The 23,853-nt window shown below is 36.8% G+C and overlaps 3 protein-coding genes across 5 annotated transcripts; 1 reads left to right on the top strand and 2 right to left on the bottom strand.

The window, feature by feature from the left end:
- Positions 1-116: 116 nt before the first annotated feature.
- eps8l3b (EPS8 signaling adaptor L3b) lies at positions 117-9,899 on the bottom strand. Its single transcript, XM_039678183.2, has 20 exons — positions 9,778-9,899; positions 8,862-8,921; positions 7,906-7,973; positions 7,768-7,832; positions 7,305-7,463; positions 7,024-7,173; positions 6,762-6,850; positions 6,125-6,255; positions 4,630-4,745; positions 4,404-4,524; positions 4,256-4,326; positions 3,888-3,962; positions 3,182-3,327; positions 2,907-3,078; positions 2,699-2,730; positions 2,310-2,403; positions 1,200-1,304; positions 980-1,065; positions 711-843; positions 117-549 (listed from the first exon to the last, which is right to left on the bottom strand). Exons 2-20 carry the CDS (start codon positions 8,897-8,899, stop codon positions 508-510), a joined length of 1,893 nt encoding a protein of 630 aa, XP_039534117.2. The 5' UTR covers positions 8,900-8,921; positions 9,778-9,899; the 3' UTR covers positions 117-507.
- A 563-nt stretch (positions 9,900-10,462) lies between these two features.
- Positions 10,463-15,678, bottom strand: atp5pb (ATP synthase peripheral stalk-membrane subunit b). Its single transcript, XM_039678195.2, has 7 exons — positions 15,527-15,678; positions 14,701-14,737; positions 14,428-14,573; positions 12,635-12,798; positions 11,918-12,043; positions 11,577-11,756; positions 10,463-10,665 (listed from the first exon to the last, which is right to left on the bottom strand). Exons 1-7 carry the CDS (start codon positions 15,552-15,554, stop codon positions 10,588-10,590), a joined length of 759 nt encoding a protein of 252 aa, XP_039534129.1. The 5' UTR covers positions 15,555-15,678; the 3' UTR covers positions 10,463-10,587.
- A 666-nt stretch (positions 15,679-16,344) lies between these two features.
- Positions 16,345-23,831, top strand: traf3ip3 (TRAF3 interacting protein 3). 3 transcript variants are annotated; one of them, XM_039678208.2, is made up of 15 exons: positions 16,345-16,506; positions 16,758-16,835; positions 17,069-17,528; positions 17,746-17,848; positions 18,008-18,089; positions 18,201-18,228; positions 18,347-18,376; positions 18,488-18,583; positions 19,274-19,345; positions 19,582-19,722; positions 19,874-20,011; positions 21,446-21,581; positions 21,732-21,871; positions 22,643-22,762; positions 22,851-23,831. In XM_039678208.2, exons 3-15 carry the CDS (start codon positions 17,157-17,159, stop codon positions 23,049-23,051), a joined length of 1,659 nt encoding a protein of 552 aa, XP_039534142.2. In that variant the 5' UTR covers positions 16,345-16,506; positions 16,758-16,835; positions 17,069-17,156; the 3' UTR covers positions 23,052-23,831. The 3 variants fall into 3 exon arrangements, with proteins under 3 accessions (XP_039534142.2, XP_039534150.2, XP_039534157.2); XM_039678216.2 differs by having other exon boundaries at positions 16,368-16,506; positions 16,758-16,806; XM_039678223.2 differs by lacking the exon at positions 16,758-16,835 and having other exon boundaries at positions 16,368-16,506.
- Positions 23,832-23,853: the final 22 nt, after the last annotated feature.

Below are 23,853 nucleotides of genomic sequence, written 5' to 3'. Positions count from 1 at the left end.
CTAATTACATGTAATGTACAAGGGCACTAAAATAGTGATACCTTTTCTTTCATTGAGGGAAAACAAAATATGCATAAGTGAATTAAACAATTAGTAAACAAAAATGACAACTAATGTGCTAATTATTTATGAGCATTTATTTAGACAATGCACAATCTGTATGCAGTGTTAGGATCAATCAGAATGTTACAGATATGCCTCATTTTCATTCAGCTGGTATAACTAAATAACAACATTATCATAAATTATCATTAAACATAACCATCATCCCAGGGACATCAGTGGAAATCAATTTTATGGAAAAAATGGTATCGAATAAATAAAATAAATCCAATAAATGGAGACATTTGCATCTGTAAAAGGTTATATATCATCACTTAACTGGCAGCAGTCTGAACTTGTTTTCAAATAAATGGAGAAGTTGAGGTGTGTGTGTAGCTCTTGTTTATTCAGGTCCAGACAAGTTCAGCTTCTTGATATTAAAATCACAGCAGGGTCTTGAGTTTATTAGCGGCCACCATACGGACTGTACTCGGCCTCACTGGCAAGCTGCAAAGTAGTTGAAGAGACTGATAACACTTGACAGCTCTGCCTCGGTCATTAAATGACCGTTGGCTATAAAAAACACCTCAGTGAAAAGTGCTTCGTAAAAAATGGTATTTGTATAAGGTGTGTGTTTACTTTGAAACAAACAGAGCTGCGGTACTTACTGCAATGCTCGATCTAATGCTCTGCAGTTGAAAGAAGACTCGACCTCCTTCCTCAGGACATACTGCTCTGATTTCATCCTGTTTCATTCCCAGCAACATCGCTCCATTGAATACCCCAAGACTCTGGACCGTCCTACACAAATCCACAATGAATGAATTGAATCTTATCAGTAACAAGATGTTAAACTCATTAATGTGGTAAAATACAATTTTCAGAACTGCATTTTGGTGAAGTTTTAAGAATACAATTAAACACGCTAGTAGCTTACATTTTAGAAAAACCTTTATACTGTAACCAGGCTTTGACTTCCTCAGGTCTAGATTTTGTGTCCAGAGATGGAGGTCCTCTTATATTCTGTTGAGAATATGGAGATAAAAACTTCAACAAAATATGGACTCTGTATAGCTCAAAACATTGTTGAAATAATTGGTTTTAAATAAAAAAAGAAGGGGGGTGAAAAAAAAGTCAATGCATTGACCATGACTCACTGTTGGCTTTTGTCCATTGACAGGCTCTAGAACATTCTGAGGCACATAACCCTCTTCATTACCTCTGTTTTTCACTTTCCACCATTGCCCGGACTTGTCGATTACCTTGAAGCAAGCACAAACTCTATTATGATGCATTTATTATGATGCACTCTATTACGATGTATATATTCAGCTCAGGTAAAAAGTTTTACACACACAAAAAAAAACACAACAAAACCTTTTTTTCTTTCTTCGCTGAACATAAAATATATTTTGAAGAATGTCTGTAACCAAATAGTTGATGGATGCCACTGACTTCCATAGTATTTTTACTGATATTCTTATTTTGTGTTCAGCTGAAGAAACAGAAATTCATACAGGTTTGGAACAACTTGAGAGTGAGTAAATGACAGGATTTTTGGATGACCTATCCCTGTAACTACATTGGTTAACATGAAGCAATTATTAATCTTACTTCAGGTTAATTTACCAATACATGATTCAAATCAAAAATTGTATAATTAAACATGAACTAACAAACTTTTGCATTTAATTTTGACAAAGATTAACAATGAGCAAAACCTTTTTTGCAGCATTAAATAAAGGAGAACTCTGGCACAAAATGAACCTTTGGTCTAATTACACATTGGTACCTAGTCGACCGTTCTCTGAGATTTGTTTTCATGATAATCGAATGAAAAGATTTTTATCTCTAAAAACTGTTTAGCGTATACGCTAGTATATGGGGGCATTTAATAAGTAAAAAGAAATTAATACCACTAACAAGGCTCAAAATATCTCCACACGAACACAGTAACATAATGAGGGTCCCTACATGCAAAATGAAGCATTGAGAACTTTGTAAGTGTCCAGACCATTTAATAAGAAGATATTTTATAAAGACAGTGCACTTTGTGTATACAGGCAGCGCCATCTTTGGAAAACAGTCTCGACAAGTTGAACCAATTAATTAGACCAAAGGTTCATTTTCTGCCGGAGTTCTCCTTTAATTACAGGGATCTTACTGTAAAGTGTTACCAAACAACTTTACTTTTGATTGAATTAGTGACTTAAAAAGTTGCTAATTCACAATTGCTTCCGGTGGGGTGTTTACATAAGAAAAATTACCTGCACATTGTCACCCTTCATCACACTCAGTTCTTGAATGTTCCTTGCCATGAAGTCATAGATCACCCTCATATAAAGTGGCGGCTCTGCAGACCTGATATAAAATAAGACAAAAGTGCTACTTGACTTGATTTGAAATTTCCCTAAGAAATCTTAAGTGAATTCACCTGTCTATTAAAGACTACATTCTTTTCAACATGCCCTCATAACACACACACACACACACACACACACACACACACAAAAAACAATCAGTAGTGTTATCTGCTACTACTAAAGCCTTGCTATGTGGACTTCTCCCTCTTTTTAATAGTATTTTTACAGTTTGTTTAATACAAATATATGTTTTATTTGGGTATATTTCATAGAGTTCAAGTGTAGTTGCTCACGGCATGGGGGGTGTGCTCCAGGGTCTGTTGTCCTGGAAAAGAGAGAGGAAATAGTTTGTATTCATTCCACTGTGAGCAGGTTAAAATCCACATGTCAAACACTTGATGCATTTTATAACATCCTTAGTCAAGCCAAGTCCTCCTCATTTATATTGCGCTTTCAACAATAGCTTATTAAGGTGGAATTTTCCCCTTTAGGAGATTTTACCTGTTCAGGCAGCCTCTGGTTGACAATCCTGGATGGGAAGCGCTCGCTGTTGCTCCGTGAGAGCTGCCTGCTGGCTGGAGGAGACTCGGATGGGGCGGGTGGAAGGGGCTGCCAGCCGTCGTAAAATTGGGGATAATATGGAGGGATCTGATTCCCATTTGGCCATTTGGATCTGATTGCAAAAAAAAAGATGTATTTAAAGAAAAATCATGAGCTTTTGCTTGTCTTTACTAATTAAGTAAGTAATTTCATAGATATATTCTGGAACAGAAGACCTTGGGATGTTCCACGCATCGCCCAAGCTTCCCCACAGCTGGTCCTCATTTGGTGTGACAACATTTCCCAGGAGCTGCAGGGCTTTTTCTGTGAGCAGTGGACTCAGCACCGAGGAAGGGATGTTGGGAGGATAGTGGCTCACCATCTGAAACATGAAGAAACTATTGTGATGAAGGGTGATGTGGTGCATTCCCTGACCTTTAATAATGTCTTCACTACCTTTCCGAGCCTTGAAAGTGCTAGTTACTGTACGTAAAGCTAAGTAAAGCTCTCAGATTTCATAAAAAAAAAAAAAAACTTCATTTGTGTTCCGAAGATGAACAAAGTCTTACGGGTTTGGAACAATATAGTGTTAAAAACATGAGCAAATAATGACAGAATTTTCATTTTTGGGTGAACTTAAACCTTGTCAAAAATGTCAGTGTGAACAAATGACTAAATCCATCAAAAGTAAAGCTTTTTCTCTGGGCAGAAAGTGCATACATGCTTATACAACTTGAGCTTTCTTATACACTGCGGCTTTTGTAAAACAGGTAACCAACAAGTCAGGTGTGGTCATACTGACTCACTATCTGTAGCTTCAGGGGAACAAAAGAACTTTTGAATATGCAGTATGAAAGAATGCTTGTCCCATTTCACTACATAATGGAAAAAATGTATGAAATGTGACCGCAATGCAAACAGACTGAAAAAACAGATACTTACAAAAGCAAGGGAAGAGAAGAGACTGTGAACAAAGTCAGAAGCAGGAGGATTTTTTAGGTGACCATCCAGCTTCCCCTGTCACAAGTAGAGATGAGTATGAAAACTGATATTTGCAACAAGGATACTGTATGTCTCACATTAAGCATTACAGAGCAGTATTCTGGGCATACAGTAAGTCATGTTTTTTTTAACTATCATAGTGGGAGTGAAAAAAAAAAAAAGAAAACAATTGGAAAATGTCCAAAAATCATTAATTCCATTGTACTTTACATGCTGAAACTAGAGGGGGTAGTAATCAAAGAGTATTGAAGTAGACTATTATCTTGTTATCTGTAAATTATGACCGAAATTAAACTTGTATAACTTACCAGAAGATTGAAGCCATACTTTATCTTCTGCAGGCAGGATATGTATTCCTCCACAGTGGGAATACTTGCAACTATGATCAAATAAAATAAAATAAATAAACTTTTATGTGAAAATGAAATAGCAAGTATCAATGTGTCAGTTGCTCACCAAATTTTGGAGCATTTTTCTTTTTCTTTTTCTTTTTCTTGGTTCCATCATCTTTTGCCAAAGCTGAGCCAACTTTATATATGAAGGTCTCAATGTCGGCTGCAACATGGTTAAAGATCTCCTGTAGAGAGTGATTAAATAGATGAAAGAGAAATGTGTCAATACAATGATGTACTGCATGAATGGATGGATGGATTAATAAAACTTGTCAATAAAAACAACCGACCGCATCTCTGTCCATATCATTTACTGGAGGTGGAATGTGATCTGGCTCAGACTGCACTGGCCTGTAAGGGGCTTCATCTCTGGGAAATGGCATTGTGGGAGAGGGTTGTCTGTCGTCTGAAAAAAGCAAAACAAAAGCTCAATTATACCAAAAGATATCAGTGATGACACATGATGCATTAGTGAAAGAACACATTCAGTTCACTTAGGGGTCAACCTTGTGATTCTCAGCGGTCAAAACAGACTGTAGACAATAAGTGTAAAATAATAAAAACAAATTTAAAAAAAGAAGAAATGGATTTAAAGGAGTAGTTCACTTTTAACAAAAAAAACTTTTGCTGATAATTTACTCACCCCCATGTCATCCAAGATATTTATGTCATTATTTCTTCAGTCGAAAAGAAATTAAGTTTTTTTTGATGAAAACATTCTAGGATTTTTCTCCATATAATGGACTTCAATGGGAACCAAACAGTTCAAGGTCCAAAAGACAGTTTCAGTGCAAACTTCAAACTGTTCAAAGGGCTTTAAACGATTCCAGACGATGAATAAGGGTCTTATCAAGTGAAACGATCGCTCATTTAAAAAAAAAAAAAAAAACGTTTACGTTTTATAAGCTCAAATGGTCGCCTTACTCTGTTCTGTGATGCATGTTCGTAACTCTCCTGTTCGAACTCTTTCATCAAAATGAACGAACCCTAGTCAACTCGTTCATTTCGTTCGTTAAATGAACCAAATGACACGAAAAAAGATTCATTCATTTTGATAAACGAGTTCAAACAGGACAGAGCAAGGCGACCATTTGAGCTTATAAAACTTAAACTTTGTTTTTCTTTTTTAAATGAGTGATCGTTTCGCTTGATAAGACCCGTATTCATCGTCTGAACTCGTTTAAAGCCCTTTGAACAGTTTGTAGTTTGCACTGAAACTGTCTTTTGGACCTTGAACCGTTTGGTTCCCATTAACGTCCATTATATGGAGAAAAATCCTGGAATGTTTTCATCAAAATCCTTAATTTCTTTTCAAATGAAGAAAGAAAGACATGGACATCTTAAATTATCAGCAATTTTTTTTTTTTTAAAGTGAACTACTCCTTTAAATGGTACAAGGCAAAATTCACCAATAAATTACGCACCACTAATTTCTATGTAAATTAATATGAATATTAAAATCAATATTTCATTTTCTTACTTTATATGTGAACTATGTGTATTCTCTAGTTGCTTATATTCATATTTTTAGACTTAATTACTTTTATGTTTTGCAAAAATCTGTATTTTCGTATTTGCCATTCAATTACTGTGGAGGTCATTTTACTTTGTTTTCTTCTAAGATCATTCAGCCCCTTCTTATCATTCATATATAATAACCATTCTTATCATTCATGTCGCAATGGCCACAACATTTGACACCAAGCCGATGAAGTAAAAACATAAATACATTTTTTATATGAAAACTTTTTCGGCCTAAAATGAAGTGATCTAAAAGGTGATCACCATAGTCTTCATAGTTGTTGAACTGCGGAGGGGGGAATTCTGGGGGAAGTGGGTTTGACTGCATTGGTGTGAGAGCTGGTCTCTTCATGCTCCCCGGATGACCATGACCAAGGATGTTTTCCAGATGGCTCCTGCCAAACAGAAAACACATATCACTGTAGAGCACTGATAAAAAAAAATAAATAAATAATTAAAGGAGCCGTATGTAAGATTGTGGCCAAAACTGGTACTGCAATCACTTTCAAATTAATGTAGAGTGGTGTATGCCCTCCCTGTGATAGTGATATAAGCATTTGAAATGATTTCTTAATGTCTAGTGACATTTCAGGGCCATTTTATGATTATTTGAAATACATTTCTTACATACAGCTCCTTTAAGACTGCAAGTTTAACAAAAAATATGTATTTTTACAAATAAATCTTTGTTTGTTAATGAGATACTTTGAGCATAGCTCACTTAATATGGATTTCAATTATATTGAACTTATTATCCTGAGTAATCAAGACAACAAGTTGTTGACATGTATGCCCACTTAAAACATTACAATATAGTACATTTTAAAATTAAAAAAAAAGCCAGATTATAAGAACGGATGCTTGATTCTCAGTACAACTTGTTTCTGAAGCAGCAGCTGACCTGATGTCCCTCTGTGGTTCCTTAAACGGTGGAGTGGCATCCCCACCTTGCTGGATCGCCCTTTCCAGATCATTTACCACCTCCTGAGCCTAGCGATTCAAAACAGCAGAGATGCCTTTATACAAATATTCAGGGAACTGACAGAAGGAGTGGAATGGAAACTCCCACATCAATCCACAAGATTTATAATAGCCAGATGCACCGCTATCTATCCTCAGATGGATATAACATTTTTGAACACACAACCAGTGTCGTTCCTCACCCCGGTCTCCTCACACTGGAACAGGAATGCCTGTGGAGCTCTCTGGCTGGGATCCTGAACTGAGAGGATGAGAAGGGAGTCATACACACAGCTGTCCAGAACAGCTTTCGTCTTCCTGATGCTACTCAAATGTACAGACTCCAAAACCTCCTACAATTCCAGGAAACAGAGTAAGAGTTCACAGTTACTACTGGAACTGCCATAAAATGCAACATACTTTTTTTTTTTTTTTTTTTTTTTTTATAGATTAATGGACTTAAGCATAAAGGCTACGCCCTGACCTTGGTCTCTATGTCACACAGCTGTAGGTGGTTGGCTTGGACCTGCATGATCATGTCCTGACCCCACACTTTCCCTTTACTGTCCATATTCTTCAGCCTGCTCACACAGTCATCAATGCTGCTCATCTCTCTGCCATCTAACACAAAGGTGAACAGGTGCTAGGGAATGGAAAAAGAAGAAAATGTTACTATGATGTGTCACTCATCACATAGGAGCTTGGTTATACTGTTGAGTGCCTTGTGAAATTCAAATTATCCAGTTGAGTTTGTGTGGGAATCTCTCCAGAACATGCTAGATAAGCTTTGTCTGTTCTTTTTAATAAAACACATTAGTGAACTGGGTGTTGGCTTTGCGCTCACAGATTGTGATTATGAGTCTGTCACATGCAGTCAGCAGCACACATTTGAACATTATAAACACATCATCAGTTAATAATGTTAGTTACAAATGCATAAACCAGACCTCCACTCTGTGCTGAAAGTTGTCTTGGTGTCTGCTGATTGATTCTGCATACTCCTTCCTTTGCACTAAAGCAACAATATCAAGTTAAAAATTATAGTATTTTATGGGATATGTTGTTTAAATGGGTTTTCTACTTACTGTAGATGGATTTGGCACTGGGGCGAGACATGCCAGACCCCTGGAAAGACTGCTCAGATGAGAAGCCTCTATAATATAATTACAACACAAAATGCCTGAATAAACATTTTCCCACATATTTTAATTGTATTTTTTTTTTAAGTTAAAAGAGATTTTAAAGAAACCCTGAAGATAACCCCCTCTGAATCAGTAATGTAAATATATTTAGTGTTTGTCTCACATTTCTAATATGAATATATTATCAGTCAATTCACAATTGAACTATTCTTAACCAAAAGCTCACAGTCAACTCAGTGCTATTGCAACATAAAGTATGTGGACTGTTGAGCTGTTGTTGCTATACATTTTAGTGTAATATTATCATGACTCAAGACAATTATGGGAGCCCAATTTTGTTGCAACAGTTTTGGGAGGGTCCTATATTTGTTTCAAAATGACAGTAAAACTCTTCCATACCAGATGTCAACAAAAATTTAAATGATAACTACATGGAAAGATTAACTTTTCGTGTAACGTTCATTAAATGAATTAAAAATAATTACTAACATAACTTGGAAAAACGTCATGACTCGTAAACTAACTCAAATATTAATATTAGTTTTAGATCGAATAATATAAAAATTGAAACCTTGATAAATCGTCTGATTTGCTGTAAAATGTCACTAGATAGCAATAGGCTATAAAAACTGAAAATCAGACAATCCTGTGAAGAAGAAGAAAAACGGAGCTTAAAAAAAACCCTAAAATAAAGTAGAAAGCTAAATTAAAAACTTTTTAACCCAAACCCTGCCTCATCATAGCAACCTTTACGGGCCTTTCTGACATCTGTTATGACAACCGATATGAGAGAGATAAGGGATGACGTTCTACACTGAAACACCCTTATGCGTTTCAGGTTCAAATTCCACTCGCAAACACGATAAACGTCAGCTAACTGAGATGAGTAAGACATGTACCTTGGCTGGAAAACGGGCATAGGGTTACCCCCATACATTCTTGACTGCGATGTCTAACACCTGTAATAGCAACGTTATCAGTCATAAAACTACTAAAGAAAAATAGCAGAACTTTTGAGCAGCTCTGCCAGGCAGATACATTAGTTATAAACAAGTGTCTGTTCATCATTTGTGGTTTGACACCTCTGATCTTATCTTAACAGAACAAGACTATGCTAACAAGTTGGTTTTATCATGAGAGTGCCAAATGAGAGTGATGATTTATCAGTGTATTTTTAAAATGTATTTTCATTACAGATAAGTACTGAATATGTTAGACATTTTTATTTGGTTATAAATGTAAGACCTTTAAGATCACTAACAAAATCACAGAAATTTGACTGATGTATTACTTGTAATACATGTAACAACAATGAATCACTAAATTAGGGCAGTAAAACATGGCGGAATCACTGTTAGCATAACAGCTTGAACAGTTAAGAAAAGCCAATTTCACAAACCAATTACAATACAAGGATTTTAAAACAAAACCTAGACATTTGTGTCTTTTGGATCACATAGCCTGAGGTTCTCAAAGTGTCCAGTCATGACAAATAAGCAGCAGAAACTGCTGAAAGCACAATTCTGGAACTTCCTCGGTAACAAGTTAATGTGCTTGGCTTGACAAGAAGTAAATATTAACAGAAGTGAAATGCCATAGCCTTAACCAAGTGTAAAAAGAGAGAAGTAAACAAAACACTGTTATAACCACAGCTCTAAAACAACACAATGTACAATGTAAGGATGTAACCAATCTAGTATTATTCAAATTTGTCACCATCATATCAACCTGTAGGCAAAACGCCATGTATCAGTGACTCCACACGCATTCGGTTGTTAAACAGATCTTGCTATTAGCCAAATAATTGTACATTACCTCTGAGAAAATCCTAAACCAGTTTAAATTCAACTCTCCAAATCTACGTTCAGATAACTCCAGAATTTAGACACATCCTCAAGTCAGTCTTCCTAGTGAACTGTGTGAGAGCAAATATTCTGAACTTCCTGCTCAGAAGAGCTGAGGTCAAAGTCTAGTTCATGAATTATAGCAAGTCAGAAGGTGAAAGTAGGTAGGTTTTTCCATTAACATCATTGAGTACAAAGGTATTGTCATTAATAGGCAGCCCTGTGACGTGTAGCGCAAAGCGACACACACCGACCCTAAAATGTATTTGTACATTTACGTCACACTGAATGCACGTTGCTGCAAATAATAAAACATTATGGCATATATTTCAAAAGATGAGACTATTTTTCCACCAAATCAGATGACGAGGAACTGTTAGGTTTAAAAATTGTTGCAAATAAAAATATTTGGACCAGTTACACTTATACGTATGTAAATGTAATAAATGCTTCAAATAGGGTTTTTAGGAGTGTAGGATGAATCATAGGTTTGCAGATGCCACTTGACTTGATGTTATGTAATGCACTGAAATCATGTTGTGATGCTGAAACTGTTAAGCCAAACTCATCTTCCTAATGTCACCTTTCCAGCTCCACAAAACAGTCAAACCATTAATGCCAGGACTGCAGAGACAGACAGAAAGACAGAAAAGGCATTTAGTGAATAACCAAATCTTTTATTTAATACGGGTATGTACACTTTTAACGACACTGCCAGACTGGCATGTTCACGAGGAAAGAGTTAGTTTAGAATGAAAACAGGAGGCTTCAGTGTGGACACCTATACTGTAGCCCTAGCCTGAGTGGCCTTGGCCAGGACTTTCAGATCTGAAATGCACTTAGCGATGCTTTCCTTCTCCTGAAAGACAAAAAAAGTGATTATTTATTGAGGTGGAGGTAGTAATAACAGAACTATTATTTTGTAGTTGTTTCAGGTGGATATAAATAAAATCTAAATTAAGGTAACTATTCTACGGTTACATTTACTTACAATAGTAATAACAGTATGTTTTGCATAACTTAACCAAACCAGTCCCTAATTACATTGTAATTACACTGTAATAATGTGTAAAGTGAAACCTAAATTTTAAGAACACATCAATGACTGACACACGTTTAGACGTTTAGTAATATTGGTGAGTTCTTCTTCCCTTTTTACTCATCTTCTGTCCACATATCATCTTAGCAATTACCGTGTTATGCTGATAGAATGTTACAAAGTCTCCATCTAGAGGACAAGCTAAAAATCACTTCAGCAAAGATTCTGCACCAGGGATGGAAAACTTTGGTCCTATAGAGCCACTGTAATGCAGAGTTTAACTCCAAACCTGAAAACAATTATAAAAATAAAAAAACCTTGACCTGCCTGTGGCTTACTAGTAATCCCGAAGATATATCGATTAGCTTCTTCAGGTGTGTTTGTTTAGGATTAGAGCAAAATCTCTGCAGGACAGTGGCCCTCCAAGACCAAAATTTCCCACCCCTGGTCTAATGTAGCATTTATAGTTGGACACATTTGTAGTTCACTAGAAATGCTCAAATGATTAGACCAATTTCTCCAAAATATTTCATTTTCACATCTCGAAAACAGTCATAATGAAGAACTCCCCCAGAATCGGTCTGTAATTGCCATGGCCATTAATATTAAAGCGCATAAGCTCACAATTACTAAACAACTCTGACCTTCAGCCTTAAACAAATGCCTCTTTTGTGTAACAAACACAATAAAGTGTCATAAAGTGCCAGTGACGTGACCATACGCCCTTGTACCTGCTGTGGGGTGATGCTCTTCACAACGCTCTGTTCGACCCAGTTCACCATGTGCTCCTGCTCCATGCGGCGGTGCAGGTTCTGAAGCTGCACCTGGTAGTCCAGCCTCTTCTTCACCTCATTGGTCACCATGTGCATACGCTCCCTGTAATTGGTCTCCAGCAGCATAGCCACATTGTTCTGATGAAAGATGGAATGAAGAATGTCACACAACGAGACATAGTGCTATTCTAAATAAATAATAATTCTAAATTTAAAAGAACAGTGTGGATTCATGATATTTATGTATAGCACAGCAGGGGAGAGACGATCTGTCATCGGTCACATTATGTCCTCCTCACCCTCTTGGCATCAAAGAGGTAATGTCTTCCTTCAACTCTCCACTGCTCCTTCTTCTCATTCTCAATGCCCTGTTCCAAGATAGCCATGGCTTGAACCTTGATTTCCTGAGCCTTTGCCACTTTTTCCTGCCGAGAAGACAAGGAGAATCAGATATTAGTCATCTGTATGACCAAACCACTCCCTCAGTTACAGGCTTTGATTTCATCGTGCACAATATCAAATATATCAGCAGACAATCTTCAGTCACTTCCCACTGTCGAACCAAACTGTTCTCATTGCTTAACTCTTTCATTACGGATACGATTTCATTTTCCACGGTTTGGCTGATAACAGAGCTCTTTGGAACGCAATATAAATACGTCAGTCATCACCTTAGTAAAGCAAGAGTTAAAAGACAGTATGAGATTTAAATAGCGACAGTTTTATGGAGGAGAATCAGATTAAGTGTTTTATTAACGCGTTTACTTTGCTCAAATAGCAAGCTACAGAAAAACCGGTAGCCAGGCAACAGACAAGTGACCAATCCTGAGTGGCGACATCACTACACTCATTCTACCATTCTACATATTGTGCTGTGCCGGACCAAGCTCAAGTGGAAATATAACTGGAACCACTCTTAGAACCGCTAGGCCCGACAGTGGAAAAGTGGCTATTCAGTCTTCAGTGTTAAGCTGCACAATTACACAGGCGACATATGAATACAAAACATTACAAACCTCGTTGAGTTTGTCGGCAAAGGCGGCTACACTGGGCCCGAACTTCTTGACGCCATAAATGATGACAGCACCGATGGACGCGGCAGCAAAGGTCTCATGATTGATTACGTAGATTTCCTTAGAGAGCATGTACAGGAGCAGTCCTGTGCCCAGCATATAAGGCCCTGCAGTCAGAAGAAAACACCACTGTTACAAACAGAGCCATGTATAAAGGTCCTGGATCTCACAGAAAATAATCTCTACACAGCTCTCTTGGATAAAGAGGGTATTAGTTGTGAATCACAACTCTATTATAGGTCAACTCATCTCAAATAGCCATCATATGGTATGCTGCATGCACAAATGGCAATAAATGAAATTGTGATGTGGCTTAAATGTGATACTTAAAGCTGCAGTAGGTAACTTTCAACAAATACGTAAAAAAAAAAAAAAATTGTTTACAAAAGTGTCATGATGCCCTGACAGTAGAATATGAGACAGATAATCTGTTGAAAAATAAAAAATAAATCCTATACACCAGTGTTTCCCAACCAGGGGTACGTGTACCCCTAGGGGTACGTGAGCAGTCCCCAGGGGGTACGTGGGATGATTCTCAAAAGACTATAACATTTTTTTTTAACCACAGACTATTCTCAAAACATTATGTAATATAATTATATAATATAAAAATATATATTATATAAAATTATAATCATGTTATAATATGGTTACCCTGTCCTTCCCGCCAAATGTGCTTGTCTGTTTTGTTCCTATGCTACAGTATGGAATTCAAATACATTAGTGACTCAAAACATTTCTCAAACTTTTCTTAAAATTTTTATTTTAGGATTGCATTAGAAGGATTATTTTTGAACTTGATTATTAATTTTGTTGGTTTATTTTTGTATTTAAAGTTTGTAAATAAAAAAAGAAATATTATTATTATTATTAATCTTTGTTTTTGTATAATTGGTCTGAACATGTGAAGAAGTGAAAAGGTCACAAATATTGAACAAAGACAAGTTTTATATTATAAGAGTTATAAGAAGTAAAAATATCATTATTTACAGGTAAATTCAGGTGTCACCTAAAATGTACACCAAATCTAAAAATCACACCGATCACATGCGCTTGTGGGGGTACTTCAGGCAGGATAAAATGTTTTGGGGGTACAGTACCCAAAAAAGGTTGGGAACCACTGCTATACACTATAGGATAAATCCTATATGCTATCCTATGGTCCTATACACAGCTCCTGGTCAGAAAGAACCAATCAGAGCCAGGAGGAATGTCTTAGCAGTGTTAATCACGCTTGCGTACGCACTGATCACACGGTTCACAGCCCTTGCTTGCACAGCGCGTACCGTCGCTCAAACCAAACTCAAGATTGCCGGTGTGTTGCAGCTGTGCTAATGGCGGAGAAACAACCTAAACTGCCAATTTCTCGAGTGGCACCTGCTCATAAAACAAAAACGGGTAAAAGGAAAAAAAAAACCGGTGACGTTAAACAGGCGAAAAAGAAAGAATTAGGCAGAGCCCATTGAATCGGTGTCAAAACTCTAGCCGGGTGACATGTAGATAAAATGTCATGCACTGTGCAAAGCAACAATTGAAATTGAAAAAAATAAAATAAAATAAAAGTGTAATTTAAGTGTTTGTATACAAATCAGTATATAATTACCATTATTAGGCTAATGAAGCCTAGTAGTAATTTCTACTTTAGAGTGGATTGTTATTTTAAAGAACAGTTATACAGGGGAGACACTGTGGCATGATGGTCCTACGAAAGGAGGCAATAAAGCAGACAACCCCACCTGTCACACCAGTCTTGGGGTATAGAAGTGTGAAGAGCTCCTCTGGGAAGATGCCATGTCTGACCTTTCCTCCTTTCTCAGGCAGAGGAGGTACTGGTGCAAGACTCTGGGAGGACTGATGAAAGGAACGAGGGGCCTGTACCAGGCTGGTGGAAGACAAATAGATAAAGTACAAGGTTAGAGTTCTATGGGTGTCATTGATTGTCATTTGTTTTCCAGTACTCTTCAACCACAGACTGGCTTTCAGAGCACTGACCACAAGATTTTACATACCAAGCGCCAAAGGACCCGCTGTTTTTCAGGGTATGACCTACAAGAAATAGACAACAAAGCAATTAGAAAAGGACTGAAAATCTTACTGACAAATCACATTCACATTAATGAAGTGTAATGCTATTTTGTTTTAAGTGCAATTTTCATCAAAAGATCAAATGAATCATTTGACACCAAATGAATGAATGCTTCTTTTCCAGCTGTCACACTTGGCTATTACTTCTACCTGTCATTAGTTCAATAGAATGATTAACAGATGTTAACACGGTGTTTTTCATATATAATGATTAATAATTTATTTAATTTTGGTTCATTGTGTGCAGATCTAATAAAATGCACGTCCTTGTATACATGACAGAAACAAGCTGTCAATCTTCCCAGGTTAGGCAAAATCATATCATTTGTTAATTTGCACTTCTGAATGAACAATACCTAGGTGGTATTACATTTTAAGATGTAAATTCTTAAGCTTATAATTAGCTATGTGGTAAAGTGGTAAAGTGAATGTGGCATTAGCTCTCTGCTAACTGCTACACAACTCAATACAAGGACATACTGAAAACACATCAACTCTGCGATCATTCTCATACAGAAATGACTGTCTGAACATAAAAAATGGACTTCAATTCATTCGATAAGTCTTTAGAATTATAATGTACATTAATTACAGCACAAAAACACGTTTCACTGCAGACTCAAGTGCGGCCATTCACATCGTGCGGCCTAATTTTACCCTTCAACTTCACATTCACTTATAAAACAGTCTATGTAATCAACACAATCAATGCGAAAGGTTAGAGTGGCTTTCACTGTATAAATCACCTACCTGAAACGAGCACCAGTCTTGACAACATGCTTTACCGGGTTAATGACAGGATCCCTGGCCGAAATGTCTTCAGTACCGGGCTCTCTGTGCCCTTCTAGACCAAGGATGAGAAACTCTCGCCGATGATATCGCGAGATCTTATTCTTGTTACTGGTCGACCGCCTATCGCGAGATCTTCCGCAAACCTGCACTTTGAACATCCGGGAAATCGGCACTCTGACTGGGAGGCAGCAGGTGGCGACAGTTTATCATCATCATACATGATACAAACAACAAAGGGAATGTTGACATTTTCAATTTGTTGCTAAAAATAACATGAACATTTAAACCTAGCAATGATCACAGTGATGTTAACAAGCATACTTTTTCATAAACATTGCTCATTTTTATTCTTAATTAGATTTTTTTATTCTTAATTGCCAGTAGGCCACATTACATATTGAACAGTGGTAGGCGAAATGTAGCCTAATATTCAGTTAGGGTATCTTGAACTTTTGTTTTCATATTCTGTTTCTACACTCATTTCAACTTCGATTAATTATTTAGTTTATTTTTTCAGCTCAAATTAATTTGTTTTTAGATAAAGATCAACATGAGTCCATCTATAGGCTAATTGTAAACCTTGCATTTTATCTTGCTTTGCTATCACACAGAAAGTTGATTCTTTGCTGTCTTTCTCTTTTTCTCCAGTCCATTCCCTTACCAATATTGCCACATTTAAACAGTCATTATCATAACGTCGCCCCCAGTCCTAATCTCGGGGCCCATATGTGTGGTACAAGTTTCAATACGCATGGCTGCTGAGATAGAGGAACTTATACAAGTTGTGAGGTTCATTTTACTTCCTGTTAAGCAAGCAAGGCAAAAGAAATAGACCGCCCTTTGTTGAATGAACTAGTTTTCAAGTGCCATGTCAGCTTCAAATCGTTCAGACTCTGCTTTCACAATTATATTCACTCCAGGGACTCATCTAAGAACAGGTACTTTCATTAAAGGTTGTAAAGATGCTAAACATTCTAGTTTATCTACATGTATGAAATTATGTTGGTGTAACGTTTTGACTGAATGCATGCTTGTTATTCAGTTTCAACGTGTTGGAGCCTAATGCATTTGAATTGTGCTCTTTTTTTGAAGGGAATGTTGGTTTTCAGTCAATGTAGTGCCTAAAATTATAGCAGATCACTGTTTGCATTTTAAAAACATCATTGATATTACAATATTTTTCTTTCAGCTGCATGTTGCTCAGTTCATGCCTGTTTTGAAACAATATGACAACAGAAGTGAGTGACTGGACACACTTCATCTTACAGTATGTAGCTAGTATTTAATATTTTATACTGTATGTAAAATGATTTTATTGTAGCTGAGAAGAGAATAAAAAGACTAAGTGTGACTTCAAAAACAACAGCATAACTGTACACCAGTTGTTGTTGACTCCTCATTTTGTGTCATTCTGCTGATTTAGGATGGTCTATTTTTTGAGCAATAATGATAAAGCACCGCTAAAGATTGGATGATATATATGTTGTTTTTGAATTACAGGAAATTGCCACTTCAGGAAACACCCATTTACATTGTGAGGTGATAACAGTGCCTTAACATATAGCACAAACTCATTCAACCAGACAGAATGGAAGGAGCTCATGACAACAAAAGGTCTCTGGGCCCAAATTACGAGTATAAAGTGGAGCAGCGAGCTGTGAAGCACAGAGAAATCAGCCATCGCAATAACACAACATCATGTCGCAGTCCCACAAGAGATGTGGACACAAGGTGGATTAAAAACGAACTCCATCGTAAAAGACAATTTGAGTTCTTCAAAAGAAGACCAGTTGACCATGGCACATACACACTGTTATCTGCAGTGCCAAGGCACAGGTACTCGAAGGAAACCCTGCATGAACCAGAGCTTATGACGCAAACCTTTACGTCAATCAGACGGCCCTTAATAACAAGTCCAAATGTAAGGCTCCGGAGAGATGGCATAAACTTTGCAAAGCAGGTACAGAGTTTACTTTTAGCCAGGTCTTTGGCCTGTGACTGATTGTTTACATGCTTTTCTGGTTTATATTTCTTTAAGACAGTGGCTGATGATGTAAATACTTTTTAACACACACAAAAAAAAAAAAACATTTGAGCTGTAAATTCAATGAAATGTTGTATATTCTTTAATTACATCATCTATTTTAACATTGAAATTAAATGTCCAAATCCTAAAGACAGTATCCACTTCTTCAATGAATGAAAATGATCCCGGGCTGAAATCAGACAGATGGGGTCTCAGTTCTGCTCAGCTTCAGAGGATAGTGAAAAAAGAGCGAGGTTAGTGGATCTTCTGATGAATATCCATAACATACTAGGGTTATGCACTGCATGATGTTGGAAAAATTTTTCAATAATTCAATTTCAAAAAGTGTTTTTTTTTTATGTGTGGCAGAACATGTTATATTAATAATATTATTTTGTGTTATAATCGTACAGTATATGATCATACAGTTCTCAAAGACGTCACTCAGCTCTCCAACACCCAGAGGATATTACAGACTGCCAGCATGCAGACAGAGTGAGTTGCTTATACATTACCTTTCTCTTGCGGTTTAATATTTCAAAAGCATAAATTCAATTATGCACCTGTTATATAAATATTACAGCAGCATGAACTCTCTTTGTTCAGGTCTGGATTTGTTACCGTCAAAGAAGCGGTAAGGAATTTGGTAATTGTTTAAAAAGGAAAATGATCATATACATGTAAAAACAAATAGCTAAACATGTAAATGCTGTTTTATTTATTAATATAATAATTCATTCATCTTTTTTCAGGATGTCCACCAGTTGTCTGTTTATTTAGAGGTATGGCAAGTATGCAGTCATAACCCATAAGATTGATATTCAAAAACACCAGCTCTTCCTGACTTCATTTGAAATGTTACTGATATAATAAAATGTGATATCTCTTTGCAGGAGGCCTTACATAGAGAAGAGGCTCTTAAAAAGAAGCTCTCCAGCCTCCAGAAGAGCGCCTCTACTTTGCTTTGCTCTACAGAGCTCCTGTGGAAGGTACATTAAACTTCCCGCTGAAGCATTATTTCCACAGCACACACATGCACCTGACGGCATTCTAAAATCTAACCAAACACATTGACCGTGTAAACTCATTTATACAGATGGTCAGATGTCCTTGCTTCAGCACATGATGCTCGTTATTGAGTTCATGCAGCTCTAGTGCTGTGGTTAAAATGGGAATAAAAGGAAGACAAAACGAATGCAAATACATTCTGAAATTCATGGTTACTTTTCAATTACTCATAATTACTCCATCCAATGCCATTCTGCATAATTTTGGCTTCAGCAATTGGTGAGTTTCCTGGTTTGAGCACAGAAGACAGCAGTAATGTAGAGAGAGCTGGGGGATGGTATTGTGGTCAACAGCATCCGGCTCCTTATGGCTTGTTCAGAAAAATAGACAGATGTTTTCTTGTTCACACACAAAATGGAGAGCAGTGTAGGCGTCAGAGAGAGGTTTGTTTGTGCTTTTGTAATGCTTCAAACTCAACCTGTTCAAACTTATACATTTTTCCATTTTGGCCTCATAACAATGTCTGTATTTTTCTCAAGAACCAATATAGCAATGCTAAGGATGGTAGTTGTCACACCGGATGCAGTATGCACAGAAACTGAAAACTCTTGGTTCGGTGGTTCTCTCTCTATCTCTCTGACGCACTCGCACATTTCCTTTTCCTCCCACAGACACGTTGTGATGAGGACTTGCTGAAGAGTAAGATCAAAGCTCTGGAGGCTCAGCTGCTGGTTTGCATCAAGGTACGACCGCAAAAGATCCAACTCAGCTCTGAGAACTTACAACGTACAAACAAATACAAATGATCTTTCACACTTAGATTGCAAGAATCAAGTGAATTCTGATTATTTTTCTGCTTTTCAAAAGTTGTAGAATTGTATACAGGTTTAACATGCAGCCCTGGATAAGTACAGGTCAGAGAGTTTGAGACACTTTTTTTTTTTAAATATAAGATAAATGCTTCAATTTGCCCTTTCAGAAGGTTCCTCAGGATGGAGTGAAAAAAGTGGTGCTAAAGATGGAAAAACAGAGGGAGGAATATGAACAAAAGGCTCTGAAGGCTATTCAGAGGGCGGAGAATGAGAAGGCGGAAGCTCAGAGCAAGATGGAGTATCTCCAGGTAAGACCCCAAATGCACAGGTCAAAAGTCTCAATATTTATATTTATATTTATATATTTTGTTATAAATATACTTTACCACCATGAGGACAGAGCTCTTGCTTTAAGAACTCCTAGCTGGGTTGTAAAAATGCAATCATCCCTTCCTCTAGGGGGCGCTGCAGACAGCACACACAGAGTCAGAATGGTGGCAGAGGCTGTGTGAGGAGCTGAAAGAGGGTTCGAGTCAGCTGAAGAAGAGGCAGGACGAGTGCACTGATCAGATGCTACAGTTGCAGAGTCACTTGGAGGTATAGCAAAGCAAAACCGTGATGAGAGAATCAAAGGACTTGAGTGACACATCACAGACTTCTACAAAAGCTGACAAACCACAGGAATCTACTTTCAGTATAGCCAATCAGAACTTTTTTCAGAAACATCTGAAGAAAAAAAAACAACAACAACACTGCCCGGCCCCATGGATATACAGTATACACTTGATGTCACCTGGCTATGGCAGTTCATTAGAACGAATGCGTCAATAGAGCCGCCATCTTGGAACAGGGGAGCCCCTCCACTTTAATGCATCAGCGTCAATGTAGACAAAGGTCTAACGGAAATAAAATCACCATAAATCATCATGAATGCGATTACTCGTTTATTTGGTTCGTTCCAACAGTCAGACATGTTAACCATTGATTCCAGAAAAAAAGAAAAATTATATTTTTAAAAAACATTCTTCCTAGTTCAGATTTCATTCGTGTGAACATCATACACAGCACAAAAGTCCGCCACCATCAATTTATTTGAAGTAAAGGCAGTGTTAGCAGCGTTATCTACCTACTTCCTATGACAAGATGGCGGCGGTTTTGACGCATGCTTAGAACCCCAAGGTGACATCTAATGTATATGTCTATGGCCCAGCCCAAAAAATAGTTGCTTTGACTCTGTTTGGATCATTATTGCAGTGATTATTATGTTTCCAGCATGTTATAAGTTTGGCAACAGTTCTTCTAACTCTAATTAATGGAGTGTGTAACTTATAATTTCCTAAACAACCATGTAGGAATATCAATATTCAACCATGTAGGAATATCAATATTTCTTGACAATATCAAGATTCATCAGGCTCAAATTTTGAAAGAATAGTTGGGAGGGAGAATGAAGAATTATTTTCACACATGAACTGGCACCATTGAGTTCAGACATTAAATTCACTGGGGAGACTGAAAGTAGACTTTACAGAGTGCTGGACTCTTGCATTGTCAATACAAGATCTTGACCAAAAATAAATAACATCACAACATTCATTTCCATCAAGAGGTGCATCCATTACATCAAGATCTTGAATGGACATTGCCAGAGTCAAGCACTCTGTAAAGTTGTCATTCCTCATGCTCCCTCCTAACCATTCTTTGAGTTACCATTCATTCTGTCACAATTTCAGCCTAACTTCTTGAATATGTCCATAATGTGTTTTTCTACATGGTTGTTTAAGAAATGAAAAGCTATACACTCAATCAATTAGGGTTAGAATAACTTTTGCCAAGCACATAATATGCTAGAAACATAATAACGGCTGCAATAATGATCCAATCATAGAAGCATTTATGGAAGTTACTTTTTTTTGTTGTGAAAATCGACTTTTAAGTAATTTTGTAAAAGCGTTTTTAATTAAAACTGATTGAATAGTTCTTCTCAGGTTGTGGCATGTTTCATTTATTGTTGTATAAATTTTTGTGCAGCGTTCTGTGGAACAGGAGGAGATGCTGAGGAAACAGAGTGAATCTCTTCAGTTAGAGAGAGAGGAGCTTCATTCCTGCATCTCCGAGCTGGAGGAGGAGAACCTCAACCTGAGAGCATATCTACAGGAAGTCAAAGGTGCTGGCAAACTGACTTTCACTTCACATATTTAGATAAAACAATCATGGAAATATTTAGAAACACTTAAGGAATTAACAAGCTGCATTTCTTTCAAATCACATTTCATGCATTTCTCTTTATCCGTCTCTTTCTTTCACACACTCACAGGACACAACCACGAGTTATGGAACAGTAACACACAAATACATGAAAATGTTTCAGTGTTGGACCAACTCCTACGGACAGATAACGGCATTGCGAGACAACTGAGAGACACAGAACAGAGACTCAGAATGAAAGAAAATGAGGTAAAGATCTCCCAGCGAGAGCACTGAAATTGAATTTTGTTTTTGAAAGTTGTTTTTTTATGCACAAGAGTTATTTTGCACCCATAACATGTCTTCTTTTAGACTAGCGTAAAGAAAACATCCAAAATACACATTTGAATGTTTATTACGCTTTATCTATTTGCATCTGGAGATCTTAATTACAATACATATCTACAGCATATGTAGATTTCTACAGCATATTCTGAAGTTTTGTTCATATATTATTTGCCTGGTTTATATAATATTTTATTTCTAAGAATAAGGTGAATCTTTTTCTACTGAAAGTATTTTCCAGTTTATGTATACGTAAAAGGAAATATACAAAATCTTCTCTTTAAAAAACCAAGGTTTCTAACTTCTGTTTTAGAAATGTATGCATGTTTTTTTAATGTAAATTACATTCAAGAAAATACCTTTATATTTTTAATCTTTCCTCATTAATTGCTGTATTTAACATTTTCCTTTATGACAATGAACTAAAATTGAACTACTATGAAGTACAAAGATCTTTCAAATATTTAATATCTTAATATATATATATATATATATATATATATTAGCAGTAGAGTAGCAGAGGTGATCCTACTTCAGTTGTCACCATTTAAGACTATTTTAGGGGAACAATAAAATAAAGTAAACCAACAAAACATATATGCTGCTGTAAAAAGCATTTCCTTTCTTTTAGATTTTTTTCTCTATAAATTACCATAAGACATGGTTTAACATAGTGTTGTCTTGGTTACCCGGCAGTACACAGAGCTGCAGGCGGATCTCGAGGCCCTGGAGCAGGACTGTTACGGCTATCAGTCCCGACTGACCCAGTGCCGAGAAGAGCTGAACATACTGAGGACGCGCCAGAAAGGCAGCAGGGTGAGACTCGAACAGCATTCTGTTTCACCAATGCGTGACTATAAGTCTCTTGTTTGACTAGTTTTTTCTCCTCTATCTCCCTGAACAGAGTGGCCGCTGTGGGACCTGGCTCTGTATATGTCTGTTCTTACTGCTCATGATGGTGGTGGTGTTGGCAGGCCTGTGGTTTTATCATCAACCCGCTAGAGAGCTGCTCCGTCAGTTTTACTCTGACCTGGAACAGCGAATGGAGGACTACCTCATACAGACAGCATCAGCTCAACATGGAGCCTGCTTTAAACCTGTGTGACAGGCAAGAGTAAAGCCAAGAGTGTTAAAGATTTGATGTTTATATTTATTTTTTTATTTCAGATTTTTAATAGATTTTTTAAAGTTGGACGTATTATGTCACTATTATTTTGTTATCTTTATTAGTAGGGGTGTAACAATATATCGCAATAAAAAATGTAACATTACGTATCATGGATAATGTCAATATGTTTTGTGCATAGTTCACCCAAAATGAAAATTACTGTGTGAGAAAAGTTAAAGTTTACAGAGTAACCAGTAAAAAGTGGCCAACATCATTTTAATCATATCTAGTCAGTGAAAGAGCGCAAGCATATTTGTCTAATATAATTCTGTATTTTCAGCTTCAGAATCAATGGTGGTGTCACCATTGTCCTGTGCATTGTGTTATCAGCACTAAGTCCAAACCTATTCATGTACACACACAATGTTATATCAAAATTAGCATATTAATCAACAGTACATTTTTTGTTAACCTTTTCCCATATTCATTGGAGTATCGCAATAATATTGTATCGTGAGTTCAGTATCGAATCGTGACATGAGGGTATCGTTACGCCCCTACTTTTCTATGGTTCTTTGTATAATTATCTAAAACGGACCAAACTGTGTAAATACTGGTGACATGTTACAAAACAAAAGTGTTACAATGAGTTTAAACCTAAATCTGTATCCCATATATAGATTTTTTTTTATTCTGATTATTGAAGTTTAAAAACTGGACATATAAATGTGAAAGTCAATAGTTGAAGCCTTGAATAAATTCACTATGAACAACTGAGATTGGTATTTTTTGATATTAT

This window comes from Pimephales promelas, chromosome 14, assembly GCF_988280905.1.
Source record: "Pimephales promelas chromosome 14, fPimPro1.hap1.1, whole genome shotgun sequence".
NCBI classification, from domain to species: Eukaryota; Metazoa; Chordata; class Actinopteri; order Cypriniformes; family Leuciscidae; genus Pimephales; species Pimephales promelas.
The sequence above is the reverse complement of the archived record's forward strand: the minus strand, read 5'-3'. Positions and strand labels throughout refer to the sequence as shown.